The sequence below is a fragment of the Aquarana catesbeiana genome, linkage group LG06 (genome assembly GCF_042186555.1).
Source record: "Aquarana catesbeiana isolate 2022-GZ linkage group LG06, ASM4218655v1, whole genome shotgun sequence".
NCBI classification, from domain to species: Eukaryota; Metazoa; Chordata; class Amphibia; order Anura; family Ranidae; genus Aquarana; species Aquarana catesbeiana.
In genome coordinates, this window is record NC_133329.1 from 305,223,981 (window position 1) to 305,249,264 (window position 25,284).

Below are 25,284 nucleotides of genomic sequence, written 5' to 3' on the forward strand. Positions count from 1 at the left end.
ATGACCCTATTTTGGAAAGTAGACACCCCAAGCTATGTGCTGAGAGGCATGTTGAGTCCATGTTATATTTAATATTTTGCCACAAGTTTTGGGAAAATTACACTTTTTTTTTTTTTTTGCACAAAGTTGTCACTAGATGATATATTGCTGGAAGATGCCATGGATATATGTGGAACTACACACCAAAATACATTCTACTGCTTCTCCTGAGTATGGGGATACCACATGTGTGGGACTAGCCGCATACAGGACCCCGAAATCCAATCACCGCCTTCAGGCTTTCTATTTACTTGGCATAACGTCATCTTTCACATTATACAAACAAATTGGGCTATAGAAGGGGGCTAGATCTTGGTGGAATGTGTTACTGATTTAGTATGTGTTGTGTGTTAATTGTATTTTTTCATAAAAGTTTGTTGAAAAGATTAGACAGTTGGGCCACTCCGTCCATAGGCATCCCTATTTTTGTTTCAATACTTTCTGAATTGTTAGGTTGGCACAGATATTCACCTGGTGAAGTGTCAGAATACCCTATTGTATGGTAAGGAAGGCTGCTCTGTCACTTGTATCATCCAAAACAAGTCAGCAGTAACAATTCTTATGTGTCTTTGAGATGGATGGGGGAAGTGTCCCACTGAGCCTTTGTATTTTGACAGCAGGGAGACTTCTCAGCTGTCCAAATACACTTATCAGCGCTGCCGGCTAGATCGACCCCTGTACAACTAGCTTGCCCATACATAGATCAAAATTGGCTGGCCTCTGCTTAAAAGGCCAAATTTGATCCATAACAAAACCAGAGAAATTTCCCAGTTCAACTCGCCAACCAGTCTGCTACCAACCAAATTATCTTGTCTAACAGTTTGCGATAAAAACAGGGGTTTAGTTAGCACACATTTGCAAATACATGCATAAGCTGCAGAGCTTTTTTTGCCATTGTGCTATGTGCTGGGTGTCCAGTGTGCTCCTGTGCCTTTAAGGAGGGGTGGACTATCTCCATCTATCCATTAGAATGCATGTGCTTCCACTGTGGAGGCTCTCAGAAATTTACAAGAGTTAAGGCTGCAGGAATATCAGGATTCCTTGGCGCGACGCTGCAGCTTACGCATGTGTGTGCCAACTAAACACCTGTTTTTAATGCAAAATATTAGACAGGATAATTTGGTTGGCGAGTTGAGCTGGGAATTTTCTCTGGTCTTGTTTTGTATGCGTTTCCCTTCCATGTGCTCCTTGCTGTTAAGGCCAATTATAGATGGGGGCAGTGGCCATTTGTTTGTTACCAAATCTGATCCATGTATAGCTGGCTAAAGTGGTTGTAACCTCTCCCCCACAACTTTATCACATTTCAATCTGCTTAAAAAACCCTAATGGTTGCTGCTTGAATGTCTTCTTACTTGCTTACTTTTCTTGTAATCCGTCCCATTCTGTGTAGTGACATCACCTGCGCATGAACATCTCTTCCGCTTTTCACGGCACACTCTGAGTGCCCTTACACAGTCTCTCCATTGACAGGATGCTGTGGAAGCGATTTCCTTTCCCAGTGGCACTGCGCTCAAAACCCATGAGACTTCAGATTCTTTCTGAACTTCCTGCTACACCCCATGTGACATTACATGGGGTGCATACTTTGCCTTTGGACTACATAGCATAGCAGTGTTTAGCCACAGCATACAGCAGCCTGACAGGCACACAATATGAGAATGGCAAAACTACTGTGTAGTTCTGCACTGTCTGGTCGGCTATGAGCGGCGGAGCACGGTCGCCATAGCAACGTCGGATCGAAACGGAGGCTTGGCTAAGACGCGATCACGCATGTGCGAGAATGCAGCAAGACATACATGGAAGGGCGGAAGTAATTTGCAGTGCAGACTTGGGAAACAATACCTAAAATGGCGCAGCCTAATCCCTGGATAAATAATTTATAAAAGTTTTAATAAAATGTAAGTAATATGCGATTGAGGCTTATTTACAATGGGTGATGTTTGCTTATAACTTCATATAATGGTCTAGAAGAAAAGTGGCAACAGAGTGGGAGAGTTTACTTCCTCTTTAATGATGGGGACTCTAAATGAGTCTGAGTCTGTCAGTGTTCCCCCTTATATCAGAGTTCCTTCCTGTTATTCTAAATCATATGTTGAGTACAAAAAACTCCACGTAAGACTTAATCATTTGTATTTGATTTTTTCATTTATAAAATAGATTTTTTTTTTTTTGGCCTGTGAACATTTTTTAAATGTACAATGAGGCCCTCATACTGAAACATTTGAAGACCCCTGTTCGAACATACCGAAAATCCCATACTATGACTTAAGTCCAAAAAAATCAAAAATATGGTTTTTGTTTTAAAATGATGCATTAAGAGCCCAGGTAAATAATCAATCACTGCATATTTATGAGTGAATTTTGCGTTTTGCTTGGAGTTATCCTCTAATTAGAGGACATAACCAGTAATTTATATCTCGCTTTTTGATGAATGTTCTCATTATGGAAAACGACATGATTCTTCAAGTAAAGTTTGTTCCATAAATAATGCGCTGTAGTACTAACAGCCTAAAACTACACCTTACACAGAGGATGCATTGTGTTTATTCACTGCATATATGAGCAGATCACAATACTGTACAGCAATTACTTAACTTTTTTTTATAGCATAAACTTATTTTCATTTATATTGCTGGTCATAATAAAAACAAATTATAATTTGTTTTATGATAGGAAAAAAGCAGTTTAGAAAGCTCTGAAAATATTCAAGGGTGTTGCAAGTAGTCTTTATAATGCCATTAAGTAAAGCAGTGTCATACTCTGCAACCAGAAATTGGCAAAACAACTGGCCGCAGACTGAGCAAATCAACGTAGAGCTGGCAAACTGCAAATAAACAATTCAATTGAGTATGTTAAAATCTCAAATAAAAGAAAAGGCTGGCACTCTTTTCTGAACCAACCTAAAAAAACAGGGTAAAGATATCAGCAGTGCTGAAGCATTTTGGACAATACTGGCCTTAATTATAGCTGTACACACTCCTCCTTTAAATATCCATCTCAGGAAGGCATACAGGTAAATACAGACCAGGAGTCCAGAGGAAACCAGATATACCGTATTTTTTCCGGCGTATAAGATAACTTTTTATACTTAAAACATTTCCCAAAAATCAGGGGTCATCTTATATGCGGGGTATAAAATGTGAACCTTTAGTTTGTTTTGGCCGAAAACAAACGTCCCTAATCTGTCAGCCCACCGGATGTGAGGTAATACTGTATGTAGCTTCGGCTACATACAGTATAGTGTGCCGAGCCAATCACGGGAAGCGATGTATTCTATTAATGAATACAAAGCCAGAGAGGCGGGCTGATTATGTTACAACCTCTGCCAATCCGAACTGGCTTTGTATTCATTAACAGAATACATCGCTCGCCGTGATTGGCTCAGCGCGGTATACTGTATGTAGCCAAAGCTACCATGGATACAGTATTACCACACATCAAGCGCGCTGACAGATTAGTGGGTATAAACAAAATGGCTGGTAGACAAGACCCCATCATGGCTCTAGCAAGAAGGAAATATAAAACCAGTTTCAAGCTGAAAGTTGTAAACGTTGCCAAGGAACATAATAACTGTGCTGCTGGCAAGACGATATGGAGTAACAGAAAAGATGGTCAGAGACTGGAAATCAAATGAAGATGCATTAAAGAGTATGCCAAGGGACAATTGTACACTATGAAGAGACACCCCACATTGACCAAAACTTGAAAATCATGTAGCAGACATGGTGCATGAGCATCGTCAAAATAGTTATGTAATGACACAAAACTACATACGTATGTTTGCACTTCAGTGGGCCAAATCTAACCCAGATCAAAGCAAAGGATTTAAGGCCACTGTATCCTGGTGTACTAGGTTCTTGGAAAGGCATAATCTGGTCCTGAGGCAAAAAACCAAAATTGCACAAAAATTACCTGCTGATCTCGACGGCAAAGTAATTTCCATTGATATTTAATACAACAGCGCAAGGAACATGCTATGTCTTAAATAATATCGGAAATATGGATGAAACACCTATGAATTTTGATATGGTTGGAAATAAAACTGTCAATTCAAAAGGTGCGAAAAACAGTGTTAATTAAAACAACAGGACATGAGAAGTCCAGTTTTACACTGGTACTAGCATGTACAGCTGATGGCACCAAACTAAGACCAATGATTATTTTTAAAAGAAAAACAATGCCTAAAATCAAGTTCCCTGTTGGAGTTTTTGTACATGTGAATGAAAAAGGCTGTATGGATGAAGAAGGGGTAAAGCTATGGCTTGATAATGTATGGAGTAGGCGACTAGGTGGACTACATTGAGAACGTAGCCTACTGGTGTGGGATATGTTCAGGGCTCATTTAACTACCAGCACAAAGAAAAGGCTGGCAAGAATAAACACAGATGTGACAGTTATTCCTGCAGGATTGACATTGTTGGTACAGCCACAGGATGTGTGCCTAAACAAGCCATTTAAAGATCACATTCGACAACAGTGGAATGAGTGGATGGTTAGCGACGAAGTAATTCACAAGAGGAGGAAACGTGTGCTCCACAGTTGGATGTTTTGTGTAACTTGGTCATAAAAGCCTGGAATGATATTGATGCAGAAACAGTAATAAAGTCTTTCAAGAAGTGTGGCATATCAAATTCATTGGATGGTATGGAGGACGACTACTTTTGGCAAGATGAAGGAGAAGCCGAAGCTGAAGCCAAACCATCTGTTTCAGAATTAGATCCATATGAAGACTATCTTACAAATGTATCACAAGATGTCATTGGTGAACTTATGATGTCAGAGGATGAACATGATGAAGGATTTTAAGTACTGGTAAGTCATAACCATTTTAATTAATATTATTTAAATCAAATCCCACTTCCCACCCAAGGTACATCATATGACGTCCTGGACTTTGAGTGGGGATATCTGAATGATGCCTGCAGCTACAGGCATTCAGATATCATCGTTTTTAGCTGGTGATTCTGTGCACCATAAGAACAATCATAGCGGCAGTTCAGCCGCTTGATCGTTCTTACAGGCGATGGGAGGGGATGCCCCTCTGATGCTTCTCCCAGCTTGCCCCTGCGATCAGTGAGCCGGAGAATGAATCGGTCGCCGCCGGACGTTTACCAGAGATTTCTGGTGACCAGATGGTCCCCAGTCATCTCTATGACCCTTGGAGGCCCGGGCATAATGTTATAATGTCTCCTCAGGGTCGGTGGAGGTAAACAAACTGACCACGGTGTCAGGGATCAGCAGCCATTATTATTGTGGTCAATTTGCAGAGGAGAGGGTATAGCCAGGCAGGACCAGCCAGGTATTTCAGGTGATACGGGGTCCAAATGACGCAGCACAAGCACTGTGCTGTATAACATGCTTTAAGGGAACATATTTATTTTTATTTTTTTGGGTTAACAAATGCTTTAAATGGTGCTGCCTCAGAAGGGGGGTAGACTTATATGGCAAATATAGCCCAAAACCTATGTTTTAAATGGGAAAATTAAGGGGTTGTTTTATACACCCAGTCGCCTTACACGTCGCTAAATATGGTACTAAATAACAAAGCACATGGTAAAAATCTAAATCAATAAATCATGTACAAAATACAAAGAATGCTAAAAACTAAACAGAGACATGTAGAAAAAATGAATAAAATATAGAATAAATGCTTTAAAAGGCAGCACCACAGAGGAACACTATATGTGAAAGTCAAGCTCCCACCTATAATTCAGATGTGTAGGTACTCAAACATAAGTGGGATACACAAACAATATTTATACTATATTTTATATACTTTTTCCATACCGTTGTTTGCGGTTCTGTACTTTTTATATTGTTTACTGTTTTTAGTGTCTGTTCACACCACAAAAACGTCCTCCAAACTCATTCAGGATGCAATTCTAACATGTTTTATGCTTTTCTAGATGCTTTTTTTCCTGTTTTTTCACTGTACTGGGGTCCGGTGCATTTTTAAAGCATTTTTATACTTTTTTTTTACATTCCAATACAGTTCTCTGCAGGAAAAAAGCAGCATGTTGTATTTTTTTTCCCTGGATTTGAAATGCACTGCCCTGGTGTGAACTATGCCATTGGAACCCAAATAACCTACTTTCCATGTTTTTGATGCAGAAAAAAAGAAGTACTGCACTAGGGGTGAACGGCCCTTAATTTTTGCCATGTACAATTTGGCTTTAATTTGTTAGTGTATTAAAATCTGCTAGTACATCTAACACTTCTCTCTCTCCCCCAGACGGACAATGGTGCTGTACAAGCATGTCTATAATATGTCATAGTATGATCTACCCCTGTGCTCCTTCATCCAGAGTGGAGGTACTGTAATAAATGAGGTGTATTTCTGGACAGATCACCAGATGAAAAAAAGAGAGGAGAAGCCCCCCAAAAACGTTGTGCTCATAGTTTACATGCCCTGGCAGAATTTATGATTTCTTGGCCATTTTTCAGAGAATATGAATAACACAAAAACTTCTTTCACTCATGTTTAGCTGAAGCCATTTATTATCAATCAACTATGTTTACTCTTTTTAAATCATAATGGCAACAGAAACTACCCAAATGACCCTGATCAAAAGTTTACATACCCTGGTGATTTTGGCCTGATAACATGCACATAAGTTGACACAAAGGGGTTTGAATGGCTATTAATGGTAACCATCCTCACCTGTGATCTGTTTGCTTGTAATTTGTGTGTGGATGTGTGTGTATAAAAGGTCAGTGAGTTTCTGGAGTCCTGACAGATCCTTGCATCTTTCATCCAGTGCTGTACTGACGTTTCTGGATTCGAGTCATGGGGAAAGAAAAAGAATTGTCAAAGGATCTGCTAGAAAAAGGTAGTTGAACTGTATAAAACAGGAAAGGGATATAAAAAGATATCCAAGGAATTGAGAATGCCAATGAGCAGTGTTCAAACTCTAATCAAGAAGTGAAAAATGAGGGCTTTCTGTTGAAACCAAACCACGGTCAGGTAGACCAACTAAAATTTCAGCCACAACTACCAGGAAAATTGTTTGGGATGCAAAGAAAAACCCACAAACTTCATGTGAAATACAGGACTCTCTGAAAACAAGTGGTGTGGCTGTTTCAAGATGCACAATAAGGAGGCACTTGAAGAAAGATGGGCTGCATGCTCGAGTCACCAGAAGAAAGCCATTAATACGCAAATGCCACAAAGTATCCCCCATACAATATGCCAAACAGCACAGAGACAAGCCTCAAACCTTCTGGCACAAAGTCATTTGGAGTGATGAGACCAAAATGTAGCTTTTTGTCCATAAACACTACATTTGGAGAGGAGTTAACAAGGCCTATGATGAAAGGTGCACCATTCCTACTGTGAAACACAGAGGTGGATCGCTGATGTTTTGGGGATGTGTGAGCTACAAAAGGCACAGGAAATCTGTCAAAATTGATGACAAGATGAGTGCAGTATGTTATCAAAAAAAACTGAATAAAGTGAAGGTTCTGGAGTGGCCATCTCAGTCTCCTGACCTCAATATCATTGAGCCACTCTCAGGGCTGGATTAACATAGGGACTAGTGGAGCTGCAGCTCCAGGCCCCTCCCTCAACATAGGCCCATGCCAGTGCAATGTGTTGTGCCCACCATGTAATGCACTATGCCATTCAGTTCCCACCATGTAATGCGCTGTGCCCACATCATGTGCTGTGCCATGCAGTGCCCACCATGTAATGCACTGTACCCACCATGTAATGTGCTGTGCCATGCAGTGCCCACCATGTCATGTGCAGTGCCCACCAAGTAAATTGCTGTGCAGTGCCCACCATGTCATGTGCTGCGCCATGCAGTGTCTACCATGTAATGTGCTGTACCAACCATGTAATGTGCTGTACATTGTCCACCATGGCATGTGCCATGCAATACCCACAATAGAATGTGCTGTGCAGGGCTCACCATGTCATGTGTGGTGTCCACCATTTAATGTGCTGTGCTCACAATGTAATGTGCTGTGTCGTGTCCACCAATGTGCCCAATGGAATGTCATGTGCAGTGCCCGCCATTTAATGTGCTGTGCTCATAATGTAATGTGCTGTGTCATGCAGTGCCCACCATGCCATGTGCAGTACCCACCATATAATATGCTGTGCCCACTTGTAATGTGCTCAGCTGTGTCCACCTTATCATGTGGTGTGCCCACCATATAAGGTCCTGTGACCGTGTGCATGTGCTGTGCCCACCATGAAATGAGCTGTGTTGTGCAGTACCAACCATGTCATGTGCTGTGCCCATCATATAATGTACTGTGCCAAACGTGTAATGTGCTGTGCTTTGCCCACCATTAAATGTGCTGTATCCATGTATCCACCATGTAATGTACTGTGCTATTTCCCCCCATGTAATGTACTATGCTGTGCCCCCCTCAGACTCACCCCTTCACTCTCACCTCTCCCCCTCCCCCCTCTCTTTCACCCTGTTCTCTCTCTCACCCCCCTTTCCTACCACCCTCTCTCTCCTTCACCCTCTCTCTATTCCCCTTTATCTCACCCCCTCTCTCTCTCATTCACCCCCCTTTCTCTCTTTTCCCCTCTCTTTCAGCCTCCCATCTCGCTATCACCCCAACCCCCTCTCTCTCTCAACCACTCTCCCACACCCCTCTCTCTCTCTTTATTTAATAAAAAAATTGTTTGCGTTTTCATTTTATTTTCATAAAAAGGCCCACCAAAATCCTTAGCATCAGGCCCATGATGCTCTTAATCTGGCCCTGGCCACTCTGGGGAGATCTCAAACGTGCAGTTCATGCAAGACAGCTCAAGAATTTCTAGGAACTGTTGGCTTTTTGCCAAGAGGAATGGGCAGCTTTACCATCCGAGAAGATAAAGCACTTAATCCACAAATACCACAAAAGACTTCAAGCTGTCATTGATGTTAAAGGGGGCAATACACGGTATTAAGAACTGGGATATGTAAACTTTTGATTAGGGTTATTTGGGTAGTTTCTGTTGCCATTATGATTTAAAAAGAGTAAACACAGTTGATTGATAATAAATGGCTTCAGCTAAACACTAACCATGAGTGAAAGAAAAGTTTTTTTGTGTTATTATTCATATTTTCTGAAAAATGTCCAAGAAATCATACATTCTGCCAGGGTATGTAAACTTATGAGTACAACTTTATTACATTTTTGGTTTGGGGTTTAATAAGATTTTAAGTGGTTTTGGAGAACAGTGCTGAATGTTTCTTCTATAATGTTTTCATGTCTTGGAAGAAGTGTTGGAGGGCACCATCAGCTGATGTCGTCAGCTGTGTCATTTGTACTGTGGGCTGATCTGTTTGTATGTATCAGCCCAAGCACATAACCTGACTTGCCCTATACTAGTTTCATAGCAGTGCTTTTGTTCAATTTGCAACTAAGGCAGGCTATACAGTGGGTATAGAAAAGAATCACCCCCCCCCCCCCCTTAAAATAATCACCTTTTGTTGCCTGAAATTAAGACAGACACAGTTTTTGTTTTATCCAGCTGTATTTACTCAGTGCAACTTATAACATCCAAGTAAAATATATAACACCAACTTGTTGGAAAAGAATATTGAAAACAGAATCACTGAGTTGGAAAAAGAATCAACCCATCCTAAAAATTACTCTTAAACTCAATCAGGTGTAGCTAATCACCTTTTCAATGGCGCACAAAGCCATCTGACTTTAAACTGTAATCAGCTGTCATTTTGATTAGCTCAGCATGAAAAGAGTTTTCCTGGAGCATTTCAGTCCCTGGTAGTGCAACTGAAGCAAACAATCAACTATGGGTGGCAAGGTACTGTCAAAAGAGCTCGGGGATAAAGTTGTGGACAGGCACAAGTAAGACGATGGATACAAAAAAAACGTCAAAGGATTTATTAATGCCTAGAAGCACGCTGAAGTTTATTATTAAGAAGTGGAAGGTATTTGGTACAACACAGAGGACGTCGCTCCAAACTGGATGGAAGAGCCAGGAGGAAACTGGTCAGAGGGGATACCATGAGGTCTACAGCAACTCTGAAGCAGTTGCAGGAATTTATGACAGGGTAGCCATTGTGTGAATGTGACAATATCACATATTCTCCACAAATGTGGCTTGTATGGGAGGGTTGCAAGAAGAAAAGGACCCTCCTCTAGAAAGGTCACATGCAGTGACAACTCTGCTCTGCCAAAATGCACCTTGAAGATTCTGGGGGCACAAGGAAAAACATTTTATGGTCAGATGAGACTATAATTTAATTATTTGCCCTTCACAACAAACTATATGTATGACGGAAATCCAATACAGCTCACCATTCAAAGAACATCATTCCTACAGTAAAGCATGGGGGGGGGGTAATATCCTGTTATAGGGGTGTTTGTCTGCAGCAGGAGCTGGAGCACTTGTCACCATAGAAGGAAAAATGGATGGGGCAAAATACTATCAAATCCTTGAGGAAAATCTGCTGCCCTCTGCCAGAAAGTTGTCAAAGGGAAGGTTTACCTCCCAACAGGACAATGACCCAAAGCACAGAGCAAAAGTGACCACACAGTGGTTGAAGGAGAAAAAGGCGAATGTCTTTGCATGGCCTAGTCAGAGCCCTGACTTGAACCCCATTAAAAATTTGTGGAATGACTTGAAGCCTGCAGTCCACAAATGGTCACCAAATTTAACTGAACTTGAGCAGTTCTGCAAAGAAGAGTGGGCAAATACTGCAAAGTCTAAATGTGCAAAATTAGTAGAGACATATTCCAACAGACTGAAGGCTGTAATTACAGTAAAAGGTGGTTGGGGGGAATCAATTTTCCAACTACAACTTGTCAAATGACGAGCAGGTAGTGGCTCTCTCATTCTGGGATGACGTTGTCCCACTCTGGATGTGCGCCGTTCGGTAGTGCGCTCAGCCCCTGGGTCATAGCGCATCACTGATCCTGGTAAAGCGCCAACGATGAGGCTCTTTGACCATGTGATCAGATGTGTCCAATCACAGCTGATAACATGTAAACAAGGAAATGCCGGCGAAATGGCAGCGTGAGGAGAGCCGCTCAGTTGCATTTTTTCACAGGGGAGATCTGCACAAATAATCAGGGTACTGATTATAGGTACAGCCCCAACAGTGATGCCAATCAGTGCCCAATAGTGATGCCCGTCAGCCCTGCCTTTCAGTGCTGCCTCATCAGTGCCGTGTCATTAGTACAGCTTCATCAGTAAAGGAGAAAATGTACTTTTTTTTCCCCCCCCAAAATTTTATGTTTTTCGGTTTTTGTAACAAAACATAAAAGCCTCCAGTGGTTAAATACCACCAAAAGAAAGTTCTATGTGTCTCAAAAAATGGTGAAATTTTGTTTGGGTACAGTGTTGCATTATCGTGCAATTGTCAAAGTACGACAGTGCTAAAAATCAGCCTGGGCAGGAAGAGGGTAAAGGTGCCCAGTAGGCAAGAAGTTAAAAGGGGGGTGATTCTTTTCTATACCCACTGTCTATTATGCTATTTTCTTTCCTTCCAGTACGAGTGGAAGGAAAGAAAATTGCTAGATTCCGGACTGTGTTGATGGGAGAATCTCTCCCTCTTGCAGTGCTATTGTTCTCTGCTGGTGGGGAGCCTTCTCTGCCCACAGAACACAATGATTAGTGTTGTTGGCTATAGCCAGTAAAACTAATAGTTTAGGAAAAACCCAACAGGCTGGTTATACAGAAAAGACTGTATAGACCGACTTGTGCACAGCCAGCGTGCCCATACATAGATCAAACTTTGGCCTGTCAGTGCTGAACTCACCAAATTTCAATTTATGTATGGTTGGCTTAAAGCTATTTCCACCACAGTCTTCTCACATGGGTTGTTTGTCAATACTTTAGAGGCAAATGAGTCAAAGTTAGGTATGAATTGCATAGTTTGAAAAATACATCATCTACACTTGGTTAAAGCTGAAAATGATTTTAGCTTTCCAGATAGACTAGACAGCTTCTGGCTGCAGCACATAAGAGGGCAAATTATTTGACCTTACTCATTTTCTCACACTTTTAACAGAAACAGCATGATAAAGACAAGAAGATTGTGTAGGCAGAGTTAACTCAGTGGCCACAGCAGATAGTAATGTCAGTCATTTGTCTATTTACACACATTTGAGATGAATAGCAGGAGGTTACCAACACATGAAGCCATTAAAGCAAACCTTTGTTTATTTTACAATATTTGATAAGATGAACAAAAATTATCAGCAAGATTTATGTAATCCTATCAATGTGTGTTAATATTCTGAAAACTATTTTTATGTATAATTTGTAATTTTATATGTACATGGGGCACCCATATTTGGCCATTGCTTCCTTCTTCAATACAAAAAGGTTGTACTCTACTGTTCATCTTCACAATGCAAGTCTATGAATTGGGTCCATCCTTGTAAACAAAGCACTGCTTATGTGGATAACACCTAACCCCAACAGTTGTTAAAAGTGATGCAGTCCTTTCACTAAGCCTCTGGGAGCCCCCTCTAGAGAATAATTGACTAATCTTCCAATTTTCTGCACTAGGTGCACTGAAAAAGAGGGTATGGCATGGTTATTTATGTTGTGTAAAAAAGTGTGTCACCAGCTTGTAGCTCTCTTTATGAGTGATCAGAAATTGCACTTACAGGTTACCACTTTAGATTTACACAGGAGGTCTTGGGGAAGAGCCCCACCTGATCCAGCAGCAGCTGAAGGCATCCTTCCTGTATAACCACTTGAAAACCAGCCATGTACCGGTATGTCATTGGTCATCAAGTGGTTAAAATAAAATGTAATTTAATAAAATCCACCACAAAAAAAAACATTGCTCAGAAAATGTATACATAAAAAAGAGGAGGGTTATACTTGACATTAATAGCTGCTATTCAATTAAAGCTGACAATAGCATACTCGTATGAAAGATGACACATGCAAAAGAACACTGATACAACAGCTGTAAAATCTCAACGCGTTTCAGTTTCGGCTTCTTCAGGAAACATCATTCTGGTATTGACAAGATTAATCATTATTGTTACAAAACTACAGGAAAAGAACAAAAATGTGAAGGGTTAGCAAAAAATAATTACTCACAGATGGTCATCCAGATGTTGAGAATTTTAAAAAAATAATACATTTTTTAACTCAATTTTTGTTTCTTTACTCCTGAGATGGTTTGGCACCATTAAAGTGTTACTAAACCCAAAACAGTAAATCAGTCTGTATATGCAGTAAAGCATGCTCGTTATACTCACTGTAGAACCTAAGGGGTTAATCCTCTGCATTGTGTAAAAAGTCTGTTTGATCTTGTATGCACAGATCCTCCTCTTATTACATTGTCCTCATAACAAAGCCAGATAAGAACGAGTTAGTGGAGTCAGTCTGCACATGCAGTTTGGTCTCTATGGCTGGAAAAGAACATTTCCTGTTTGATTGGAGCTAGTGCTGGCCAGACAGAGGGTTCAGGGGTCAGTCAGCATCAAAAGACAAGTCAGAGAAGAATGAAGCCTCCCTCTTACAAGAACATTCAGCGTTCGACTGGACATTGCTATATGTCGCGTTACCACTGTATACCGCTGGTCGGAAAAGGTATATAGCGGTTTTATACAGTGAGGGAAAAAAGTATTTGATCCCCCTGCTGATTGTGTATGTTTGCCCACTGACAAATCTAACTAAACTAAACTCCATCCTGTGCTGGAGTTTGGTTAACTTGTTGATATCTGCCCACTGACAAAGAAATGATCAGTCAATAATTTTATTGGTTTATTTTAACAGTGAGAAACAGAACAACAACAAAAAAAGCCAGAAAAATGCATTTAAAAAAAGTTATGAATTGATTTGCATTTTAAATTAGTGAAATAAGTATTTGATCCCCAAACAGCAAGATTTCTGTCTCCCAGGTGTCTTCTATACAGGTGACGAGCTGAGATTAGGAGCACTCTCAAAGGGAGTGCTCCTAATCTCAGCTTGTTACCTGTATAAAAAACACCTGTCCACAAAAGCAATCAGATTCCAATCTCTCCATCATGGCCAAGACCAAAGAGCTGTCCAAGGATGTCAGGGATTGTAGACCTACACAAGGCTGGAATGGGCTACAAGGCCATCGCTAAGCAGCTTGGTGAAAGGGTGAAAACAGTTGGTGCGATTATTTGCAAATGGAAGAAACACAAAATAACTCAATCTCCTTGGTCTGGAGATTGCAAGATCTCACCTCGTGGAGTTTCAATGATCATGAGAACAGTGAGGAATCAGCCCAGAACTACACGGGAGAATCTCGTCAAGGATCTCAAGGCAGCTGGGACCATAGTCACAAAGAAAACAATTTGTAACACACTAGACCGTGAAGCACTAAAATCCTGCAGCGCCCGCAAGATCCCCCTGCTCAAGAAAGCACATGTACAGGTCCATCTGAAGTTTGCGAATGAAAATCTGAATGATTCAGAGGAGAACTGGGTGAAAAAGTGTTGTGGTCAGATGAGACCAAAATCGAGCTCTTTGGCATCAACTTAACTCGCTGTGTTTGGAGGAGGAGGAATGCTGCCTAGGACCCCAAGAACACCATCCCCACCGTCAAAGATGGAGGTGGAAACATTATGCTTTGGGGGGGGTTTCTGCTAAGGGGACAGGACAACTTCACCGCAACAAAGGGATGATGGACGGGGCCATGAACTGTCAAATCTTGGGTGAGAACCTTCTTCCCACAGCCAGAGCATTGAAAATGGGTCATGAATGGGTATTCCAGCATGACAATGACCCAAAACACATGGCCAAGGCAACAAAGGAGTGGCTCAAGAAGAAGCACATTAAGGTCCTAGAGCGGCCTAGCCATTCTCCAGACCTTAATCCCATAGAAAATATGTGAAGGAAGCTGGAGGTTCGAGTTAGCAAACGTTAGCCTCGAAAAACCTTAATTACTTGCAGAGGATCTGCAAAGAGGAGTGGGACAAAATCCCTCCTGAGATGTGTGCAAACCTGGTGGCCAACTACAAGAAACATCTGACCTCTGTGATTGCCAACAAGGGTTTTGCCACCAAGTACAAAGTCATATTTTGCAAAGGGATCAAATACTTATTTCACTCATTAAAATGCAAATTTATAACTTTTTTGCAATGCGTTTTTTTCTGGATTTTTTTGTTGTTATTCTGTCTCTCACTGTTAAAATAAACCTACCTAAAATGATAGACTGATCATTTCTTTGTCAGTGGGCAAACGTACAAAATCAGCAGCGGATCAAATACTTTTTTCCCTCACTGTATGTTGTCTGTGCTGCGGATGCATTATTTATACGAGCATGGGTTTAGTAACACTATAAAGTCACATATTTTTCTTTCACAATTGTCATTACAAGTTTAAAAACTGGTACCCTTTGAATTAAAAAAAATGTTGCATGTAGTTAAAAAAATGACAAAAACAGAATCACCGTCAGCTTTCAGTTTTTAACATTATATTCAAATGTTATTCCAGCAGAGTATGCAGTGTCTTTGTTTATTTTGTATTCTATTAAGAATTTACAAAACTGTCAGCAATATGAAAATGCTTCATGTACTGTTGAGGAACAGCACCATAGGTAGCCAGTTATACTTGTATCTTGTTTGGGTCTACGTGGCTTGTTATTGCACAGGGAGCAACTGAAAGCAGGTAATACAGTCAATAAGCCAATTTGAGGGCGCAAACCAGACCTTCCCTTGGCGTACTATGCGTGGGACATATTTGGAAGTCTTATCATAAATGATATACTGTGTGCAGAACCTTTGATCAGAGTCAGCATCAGCATGGTAAGCTACAGTGTTAATAGTCTGGGTCACGTCACTATCAGGCTTTGGTTGGCGAATGAGAATTTGTCCTCCAGCAGCTTTGACCAGCTCAGTCAAGTCTTCCTTTTTATGTTCTTTGAAGGATCCCAGGAAATAAAAATGACATCCATCCAGTAGTTTCGGAAGCTAAGTAAAAATACAATAAAAAAAAAAAAAAAAAAAAAAACAAAAAAAATTACACGAGGCAGGGAACTTATTCATAGCGCTTAAGGACACTTCTTAGAAAGCTGGACACAAGAGTGAAAGTCTACCACTGCTTACAATACAGGAATATAGAACAGAGTGTGTAATTTAAAAAGAAAAACAGAAAAATAAAAATGCTTAAGTTGCCCAAAGCAATTAAATCGGTATTAAGAACTAGAATTTCTCAACTGAAAATTAAAGTAAGATCCTAGGGGCAAAGGCACTATATTTACATACATACCAAGATACAAGACATCTTCTACAGTAAGTCCAGCCAAAGTTATGGGCTGCTATGGCCAACTGTATATGAATAGTCTTGTGGATTAATTTGTACACCTGCCTATTGTAAAAATGATGAGCCATTATAAACCCAATGCACTAGGGCAGTAACTATAAACAATTATTTACCTAGAAATCTTCAATTCAGGGACATAAACAACACTTACGGAAGGAATAAATATTTTTTGCATGAAATGGGCATTTGACTGTTAAATTTATTTTCTTATGAATCACTTTTTATTATTTATCTAAGGAGCATCATCTTAGCATTATTTTTAGTCTACAAGGTGATAATCTTTATATTTAGTGAATTAGTGAACTGAAAAATAAGTGTGCTAATGACAACAATGCTTATGGTAGAATACTTTTGTATATAAAGCATGACTCTGTGGTATGCGCACAATAATTGTAATGTTTTCATATAGAAAATGTTACAAAGATCAGTCACAGAAGATTATTCAGCAGTTTGAAAGTCTTTTGCACAGAGCCCAGGCCCTGTTTTGGTTATACCATAAGGCTTGGTTCACACTAGTACGGGCCGTGCGTCCCGTGTTTGCTTGGGTATGGCAGCCCATTTATTTGAATGAAGTGCTGTGCTGCGTGAACCGCACAAAAAAAAAAAAAAAAAAAAAAAATGAGCATGCACCTTTTTTTAAATGTGGCCACAGGGACACTGCATAGTCTTTTTGACTGCAGTTTCCCTGTGGTTCCCGCACCCACTGAGAATGAATGGCAGCCCCACGCGTCTCAATGCGATTCCCGCACCTGCACCTGGAACGCACGGCCTGCACTAGTGTGAACCGAGCCGAAACCCATACAGCAACTATCAGTCATATTGCTGGTGAAACTGGGTAAAATGTAAGCTTATGTTCTGCATATTTAAAATTTAAGTGTAGGCAACTGTTATTTTAAAGCTTAACTCTAGGTAGGGCTGCAACTAACGATTATTTTCATAATCGATTAGTTGGCTGATTATTGTTTCGATTAATCGATTAATAACCTTAAAAAAAAAAAGTGGGTGTATAATTTAGTTAATATGTAAAGTTTTAAAAAAAGGCAATTTATTCTTAAATATCTCTATGCAGTGGTAAATAAAAATAGCCAACTATATGGTTAGAGAGCAAAATATCTAATCCACTCTGAGAATAACAGACAGAATAGATATACTGTATATACTATTAGAGGTTCTTTGAAAATAAAGAAACATTCCGGTATTGAGTGGGTTAAACACAGAGCTTGGTAATGGTGCACTAGATACATTAATGTACAAGTCATACACAGAGCAAGGAGGAAGTGAAGGAGTTGTAATGTATTGGTCACATACAGTGGCATCATGGCAATGAAGGGGTTAATGTTCAGATGTGGAGGATCGGGGAGATGAAAGGGTTAATATACAGGTCACAACAGCATAGAGATAGTATGTGTAGAAGAGGAGGGGATGGGGGCATGAAAGGGTTAATAAAACCTATCCCTACATGCTGTTTCATTTATTCTGTTCCCATTGACAATTACACGATCTTTCTTCTTCCCCTGTTGTAAGGGGATAACCAATCACAGCAATCGTATGGTACCCAGCCCCTCATCTGAGTACAGTGTCAGTGTAGTACAGTGATCACTCAGCGGATCGACTGCCTAACGATTATTTATCCAGTGCTTTTCATAAACAGCACTGAATAAATAAAGGGCCGCCAATCCGCTGTTCAAAAATGTACAGCAGTACATAATGGGTTAAAGAATTCCAGGAAAAAAAACTGATGAGAACAGCTCACCTTTAAAACCAAATACATAAATGTAATGCACATGTAAGGTGGTAAGGGTGTAAAAGAAAAACTCCAGGAAAAAACACATTTTTCAAATCTGCTTGCACTAAAGGAGTCCCACATCTCCCTTCCCCTTGCCCAATCATAGAACGCTTTGCATTCTGTGAACCCATTCAGAAAATCCAAAGTTTCTCTGAATGGACAGGGGAGAGGAGGGTTGGGCAGAGGGACTGCTGTGTAGCAGAGCCTCTCTCTCCTCTTGGAGCAAGAGAGTATGGAAAAAGCTATAATATCCACGCTCAGTAAACTAGTAAGTTGTAAACAATAGAGAGATCTGAAGAAGATTCAGAAGGTGACATACAACTCCTTGCACTTAAAGTGATTTTTCTTTAAAAATAACAAACATGTTATACTTACCTTATCTGTGCACTGGTTTTGCACAGAGCAGCCTAGACCCTCCTCTTCTCGGGCCCCTCGCCACGCACCTGGCCCCTCCCTCCTGCTGAGTGCCCCCACAGCAAGCAGCTTGCTATGGGGGCACCTGAGCCAAGCTGCTGCTCTGTGTGTCCATTTAGACATGGAGCTGCAGCACGGCTTGGCCCCCTCTCTCTCCTCACTGGCCTACTCACGTTGATTGACACTGGCACCCGCTGCTGCCTCCGTCAATGAGGGGAGGCAGTCCCGGACAGACGACCCTCTTGCGCAACATCGCTGGATTGAGATGGGGCTCAGGTAAGTATTAGGGGGGCTGATGGGGCCTGCTGCACACAGGTTTTTTTTAGCCTAATGAATAGAATGCATTAGGATGAAAAAAAAAAAATTCTGCCTTTACAACCACTATAACTCCTTGTATGCCAGCAAATCACTGGCCTACCACAAAAGCATTCAGGCAAGGGTTGTTTTTATTTATTTATTTTTTATTTACTGGCTAAATTCTTGTTCCAGGTGAATAATTCACTGGGTAATGATACTGGGATCAAGATGACAGTTTTAAAACTCAGTGAGCAAAGGAGCTTCTTTACTCAATTGCTTAGGTCACTCTAAAGAAGGTGGTCTCAATCTACGAGGCCTTCAAGATTTTTAAATGGAAGTTTTATTACTTCAATTCCCTGTTCATTTGGCCACCAGGGAGTGTCACAGCTCCTGCTGTAATCTCTGCAGTCTAACTGAAAATAAGAAATCTAACAGGAGAATGAGACTTCCCAATACTAGCTACAGAATATAGGCAATACCCTTGAGCTCCTAGGTCTGTCTAACTCCCTGGAAGCAATAAAGAGCCTGTGGGTTATTCACCAGATTTGTACTAGTCATTAAATTCCAGACACAAAAGCTGCCCTTGACTTCTGGGAAGCCTTGCTAATATTCCACAATAAGAAATAAAGGCAAGAATGTTAAAATGAGCATATTCTTACTTGTTTATTACGGAACACAAATCTTACATTAACAGTGGCCATAATTGGCTCCTTAAAATGTAATTTTATTGCAGCAGAACAAGCTTTTGCTGGTCAAAGAAACCTGAAAATACAAACTTTAATGAAGATAAAAACATTTACCAGCTGTTCTCGGTTGAGTCGAGCTCTGTGGGGTCCACCCTTTATCTCATGTGCTTCTCCTGGCTCTTGGCCACGTGACTCCAGGCAGGCCTTCACCCCTGAACAAACACAAGAGAAATTGTGTACATGAGCATTAGATGTGGCTTATGAGCTCGATGGTAACTTACCTGCAAGGTTGTATATTAGGTAATAACAATAATAAAATATCTAATAACATCAAACACCCTCTTAGTGGCAACAATTAAACAGGAATGCAATTTTTTGTAAATATAAACTTTGTCATCAGCAGCAGCTTTTATCAGTGTTTGGTTAAAGCTTGTAGGAAGAGTTTTCATTCTACACTGACTGTCCTATGAGGCTGCAGGACCCCTGTCCCTCTGTATGGACAGTGCTGATTGGCCTTGTGCTGATCACATGCACCTACCAAGAAAAAAAAAACTCTCTAGCATTACACAAACTTCAGAGTGACTCCAAGGTTTTGTCTTATCAGGAGATGGATTGGGGACAGTGGAAGACGGGGAGGATCAGGGAAGACAGTATCAAACAACCTTTTTACACAATGTGGAGTATAACAAGCATGCTTTCCTACATATACAGACTGATTTTGTGGTTTTGGGTTTAGTAACACTTTAAGTGATACAGAGCTGAAAAGGTAACCACATGAAAGTTAACCTAAGAATAAAAATTAAATGTAATATCTATCATACACTGCACAGGGAATCAATAACTCTCTAGATTGTTATAAACTTCTCTCTAGTATTTAGATCTCTTGCAGCCTTTTTTTTAAATTTTAAACCAGCCCAATGTAGTGTGTACAGGAGTGTTTGTATTTATACGCATTGCAGACCTTCTGTAAAAGCCATGATCACAGTACAAATGTTGGAGCCTCAGCTGAAAATTATCATATTTCACCTAACAAAAAAGTGATGCAAAATTGCAGCTTTGCTAAAAAAAATCTGTGTCCAATTACTCTGTAGATGTTCCAAAAGGAAATAAAGACCAAGACAATCTTTCAGACTAGAATATTAAGAGGCAACAAAGGGTTTACATGATTGAAGGGGATAGGCTGCTATGCAATATCCAAATTTCAGCAGGTTTCACAAAGCCTGCTATTCTCTACACAGACCACCGATTCCTACATGAGACTATGAATGTCCTTAGAACTGGGCACTGTTCATTCTAAATCGTGTTATACTGTTAACTATTAACACTATGTTAAAGGAAGCCTAAACTTTAAAGTGGTTGTAAACCAGGGGTGCCCAACCTTTTGAAGAGTGAGGGCCACTTAAGTGACTTAGTAACCAGCCTCGGGCCACAATGAGCGGAGTGGGTGGATGACAGGTCTGCTTCCACTCTGCAGATGCAAAGCGGACACAGACACAGCCCACTCTACTCTATAGGCCCTCTGATCCAATCAGATGGAAGGGGACTGATCCACTTCTGTTTTTTTAGCAGATCGGATTGGAGGTAGGCGGGTGTAAAACGGACACAAGTTTGTTTACATCTGCCTCTCCATAGAGGTGAATGGAGGGTCCAATTGGGTCAGACCGATCATGTGAAAGGGGTGTAAGGCTGCTTTTACACTGATGGTCTGCGGTCTACCCACACTGAGAGTGCAGTGCAGTGCACCTGTGGCTTAGCTGTACTTTGCCATAGAATTCTATTATATCCTGCAGGTGTAGTGCACTTTCTGAAAGGGCACCAAACCCGCAGGTAAAACCAGAAGTCTATGGTTTAGTGCAGGTAAGCCACAGGTGCACTGCGCCACACCTGCGGATCAGTTTGAAAACAGCCCAGTAAACCACTGCAGAACAGATATGCCCATATATAAACTGTGATTTTAGTAATAAACTTACCTTTAATAACAGCATTCCATTCAGGTATCACCGGCTGTTGCTGTCCCAGGCAGAGTGCATTTGGTTTCACTCCGCCTGTGATAGGAGTTGGCACTATACAGGAAGTATTAGCTTATGCAGCTCTGCTCCGCAGCTGCTTGCTTCCTCTACCACTGGCTTCATTCACAACACTGATGCTCTGGCATACCGGGTAGGCATCCTGGGCTTGCCAACCCGCCATCCTAGAGCAGAAGGTCACGGACAACATCAGAAGGCTCCCGGGCCACTGGTTGGGCACCCTTGTTGTAAACCCTCACATATACCCAGTGAAGTGATTAGCTTTAGGTGATACTCCCAGATAAAACAAATCCTCCTACAAGTAAAACAAGTTTTACTTGTTTGTATTCAGTTTTCTCTTTTTTTTTTTACATTCCCTCAAAAGTGCTGAATTTAGATAAAACTCTTCTTCATCTGTCAGGAGCACAGAGGAGGGAGCAGGGAGCTGCAGTTAGAGCTCTTGTACAGTGTGTTAGAGTCGACTAGAGGAAAGGACCACACCCTCCTTCACACACAGTACAGGAACGATGCAGAGCTGTGTTGTGAACAGATAAGCTGTGTGCTGGAGCTCCCTTCCTCCGTCACCATTTTATCTCATGTGTAGGAATAACATGCTGATAACAGAGGATGGAAGCACCAGAGAAAAATGACACTCAGGGCTTTGGAGTGAGACAAGTAAACACTACAGGTATACAATCACTGGCCACTTTACTAGGTACACCTTTTCAATTGCTTGGCAACACAAATTGCTAATCAGCCTACCACATGGCAGCAACTCAATGCATTTAAGCATCTAGACGTGGTAAAGACAACTTGCTGATATTCAAACCGAGCATCAAAATGGGGAAGAAAGGGAATTTGAGTGACTTTGAACATGGCATGGTTGTTGGTGCCAGATGGCCGGGTCTGAATATTTCAAAAATTGCTGATCTACTGGGATTTTCACACACAGCCATCTCTAGGGTTTACAGAGAATGGTCCGAAAAAGTGTAATTATCCAGTGAGCGGCAGTTGTGTGGACGAAAAGGCCTTGTTGATGTCAGAAAAGAATGGGCAGGTTTGAGAGGATAGAAAGGCAACAGTAACTCAAATAACCACTCGTTACAACCAAGCTATGCAGAATACATCTCTGAACGCACAATACATCGAACCTTGAAGCAGATGGGCTCCAGTCAGCTAAGAACGGAAAACTGAGGCTACAATTCATACAGGCTCACCAAAATTGGACAATAGAAGATTGAAAAAACTTTACCTGGTCTGATGAGTCTCGATTTTAGCTGTGACATTCAGATGGTAGGGGTAGAATTTGGCATAAACAACATGAAATCATGGCTCCATTCTCCAGGCTGGGGGTATATTTTCTTTGCACACTTAGCACCAATTGAGCGTTGATTAACCACTTTAAGACCGGGACTATTTTTCAAACTTGTTGTTTACAAGTTAAAATCATTATTTTTTTGCTAGAAAATTACTTAGAACCCCCAAACATTATATATATATATATATATATATATATTTTTTTTTTTTTCTAACACCCTAGAGAATAAAATGGTGGTCGTTGCAATATTTTCTGTCACACTGTATTTGCGCAGCGGTCTTACAAGCGCATTTTTTGAAAAAAAAAATACACTTTTTTGAATTAAAAAATAAGACAACAGTAGCGTTAGCCCAATTTTTTTTTATATTGTGAAAGATGTTACGCAGAGTAAATTGAAAGTAAAGCGCCCGCTCGTGGAATGGCGACAAACTTTTACCATCAAAAATCTCCATATGCAAAGTTTAAACATTCCTACAGGTTGCATGTTTTGAGTTACAGAAGAGGTCTGGGACTAGAATTATTGCGCTCATTTTAACGATCGCGGTGATACCTCACACGTGTGGTTTGAACACTGTTTTCATATGTGGGTGATGGTGATGTATGTTTTTGCTTCTGCACACGAGCTCGGCGGGACGGGGCAAGTTAAAAAAATTTATTTATTTTTTTCTTATTTATTTTACCATTTATTTTTACACTGTTCTTTATAGAAAATAAAAAATTGCGTCATTTTTATTGCTATTACAAGGGATGTAAACATCCCTTGTAATAGTAAAAAAAGCATGACAGGACCTCTTAAATATGAGATCTGAGGTCAAAAAGACCTCAGATCTCATATTTACACACAAATTCAATAATTAAAAAAAAAATGTCAATTGAAAAAAATAAATAAAAATGTTGCTTTAAAAGCTATGGGCGGAAGTGATGTTTTGACAATGGTATGGAGCCGCGTGGAGGCCATCTTGCCCTCATTCAGCTCCATGCCACACAGGATCCGATCGCCTCCGGAGGGCACCGGAGAGTGGCGGAAGGTGGGGGCCTTCTCCCGCCGCTGATAAAAGTGATCTGTACCTTTTATCTGAAAGTGGACCGCCCGCTGAAGAAGAGGATACCAGGGTTATGGCAGCTGGCTGCTGCCATAACGACGATATTCCTCTTCAAACAGCCGACGTATAAGGACAGCGGGCAGTCCGTAAGGGGTTAAATGCCACAGCCTACCTGAGTATTGTTGCTGACCATGTCCATCCTTTTATGACTACAGTTTACCCATCTTCTGATGGCTACTTCCAGCAGGATAATGCACCATGTCACAAAGCTCAAAGTATCTCAAACTGGTTTCTTGAACAGGACAATGAGTTTACTGTACTCCAATGACCTCCACAGTCACCAGATTTCAATCCAATAGAGCACCTTTGGAATGTGGTGGAATGGGAGATTGGCATCATGGATGTACAGCTGACAAATCTGCAGCAACTACATGACGCTATCATGTCAAAATGGATCAAAATCTCTGCGGAAAGTTTCCAACACCTTTTTAAATCTATGCAATGAAGAATTAAGGATTGGATGGGGGTCAAACCCAGTACTAGCAAGGTGTACCTAATTAAGTGGCCAGTGAGTGTATCTGCTTTGTTCAGATTTAATGACTGAGGTGTTTAGTGGAATGATCAGCCAATCTGAACCCTTCCCCCTTCCCAAATGCATAGTCTTTTGGTCATGTGTCCAACACTGTAGGAAGGCTGGAGAAGAATTTTCATCTGAAGAGGTAAATATATAAGCCCGATTTTACTTCTTTACTCATCGCAATAGTGTAATGATATTGCTCTATGATGGTCCAACAAGCAGTCAGTTGACCCAGAAAGAGGACACCACTACCTGCCTATGCAGGGTGGCAGGAATGTGTGAATCATAACTACAAACATTTAACAAGTAAAACTTCACATACATTTCAGTTGTGATTTAGCAGCGTGGCTAAAGTTTATATAGTAAACCCAAAACATTTTCTAAACTACAAAGTCCTCAAATGACTAACAGCTTTATTCTCAGCTAGCCTTATGCAGAGAGAAATATAGTCATTCTGCACAGATGTGCTGGTAGTTAAAGAAGCTCCACTGGTCTTCACTTAGAACTACTTACATTCTCCCAAAGTCATTACAACCTAGCAATGTTTCCTGCAATAATTGGGATCCCTACAGGCAGAGCACTCAGCAGAAAATAGACTGAGCAGCGAGTACTCCAGCCACTGCACAATGGAAACATTTCTAGGCATGTTTTAGCTTCAACACCTCTATTGCACCTATACAGAAGGGTCACCAAACTAGATTAGAATGCAAGGAGCTAGGAAAGAAGAGTATCTAAAGAAAACAATAAAACTCTCTCCAAATGTTTGGCAGCTAAGAGTCATATTAAGTAATATTTCTTAAAATCTACCCAATCCTACATACAGGTGCCTGTTATATCATGTCTTTAAAAAGCACTACCTGCTATGTAAAGCCATCAAGTTCTAGGCTTGG

General features: G+C 40.8%; 1 protein-coding gene across 1 annotated transcript in view; it reads right to left on the reverse strand.

Annotated features, from left to right (window-relative positions):
* Window positions 1–12,154: 12,154 nt before the first annotated feature.
* BARD1 (BRCA1 associated RING domain 1) overlaps window positions 12,155–25,284 on the reverse strand; it is a 191,738-nt gene continuing 178,608 nt past the window's right edge. The window contains exons 10-11 of the mRNA XM_073633578.1: window positions 19,565–19,662; window positions 12,155–15,915 (exon numbers count right to left, since the gene is read on the reverse strand). Of these exons, the coding sequence (XP_073489679.1) occupies window positions 15,586–15,915; window positions 19,565–19,662 (428 nt within the window). The 3' untranslated portion in view covers window positions 12,155–15,585. The remainder of the gene's footprint in view (window positions 15,916–19,564; window positions 19,663–25,284) is intronic.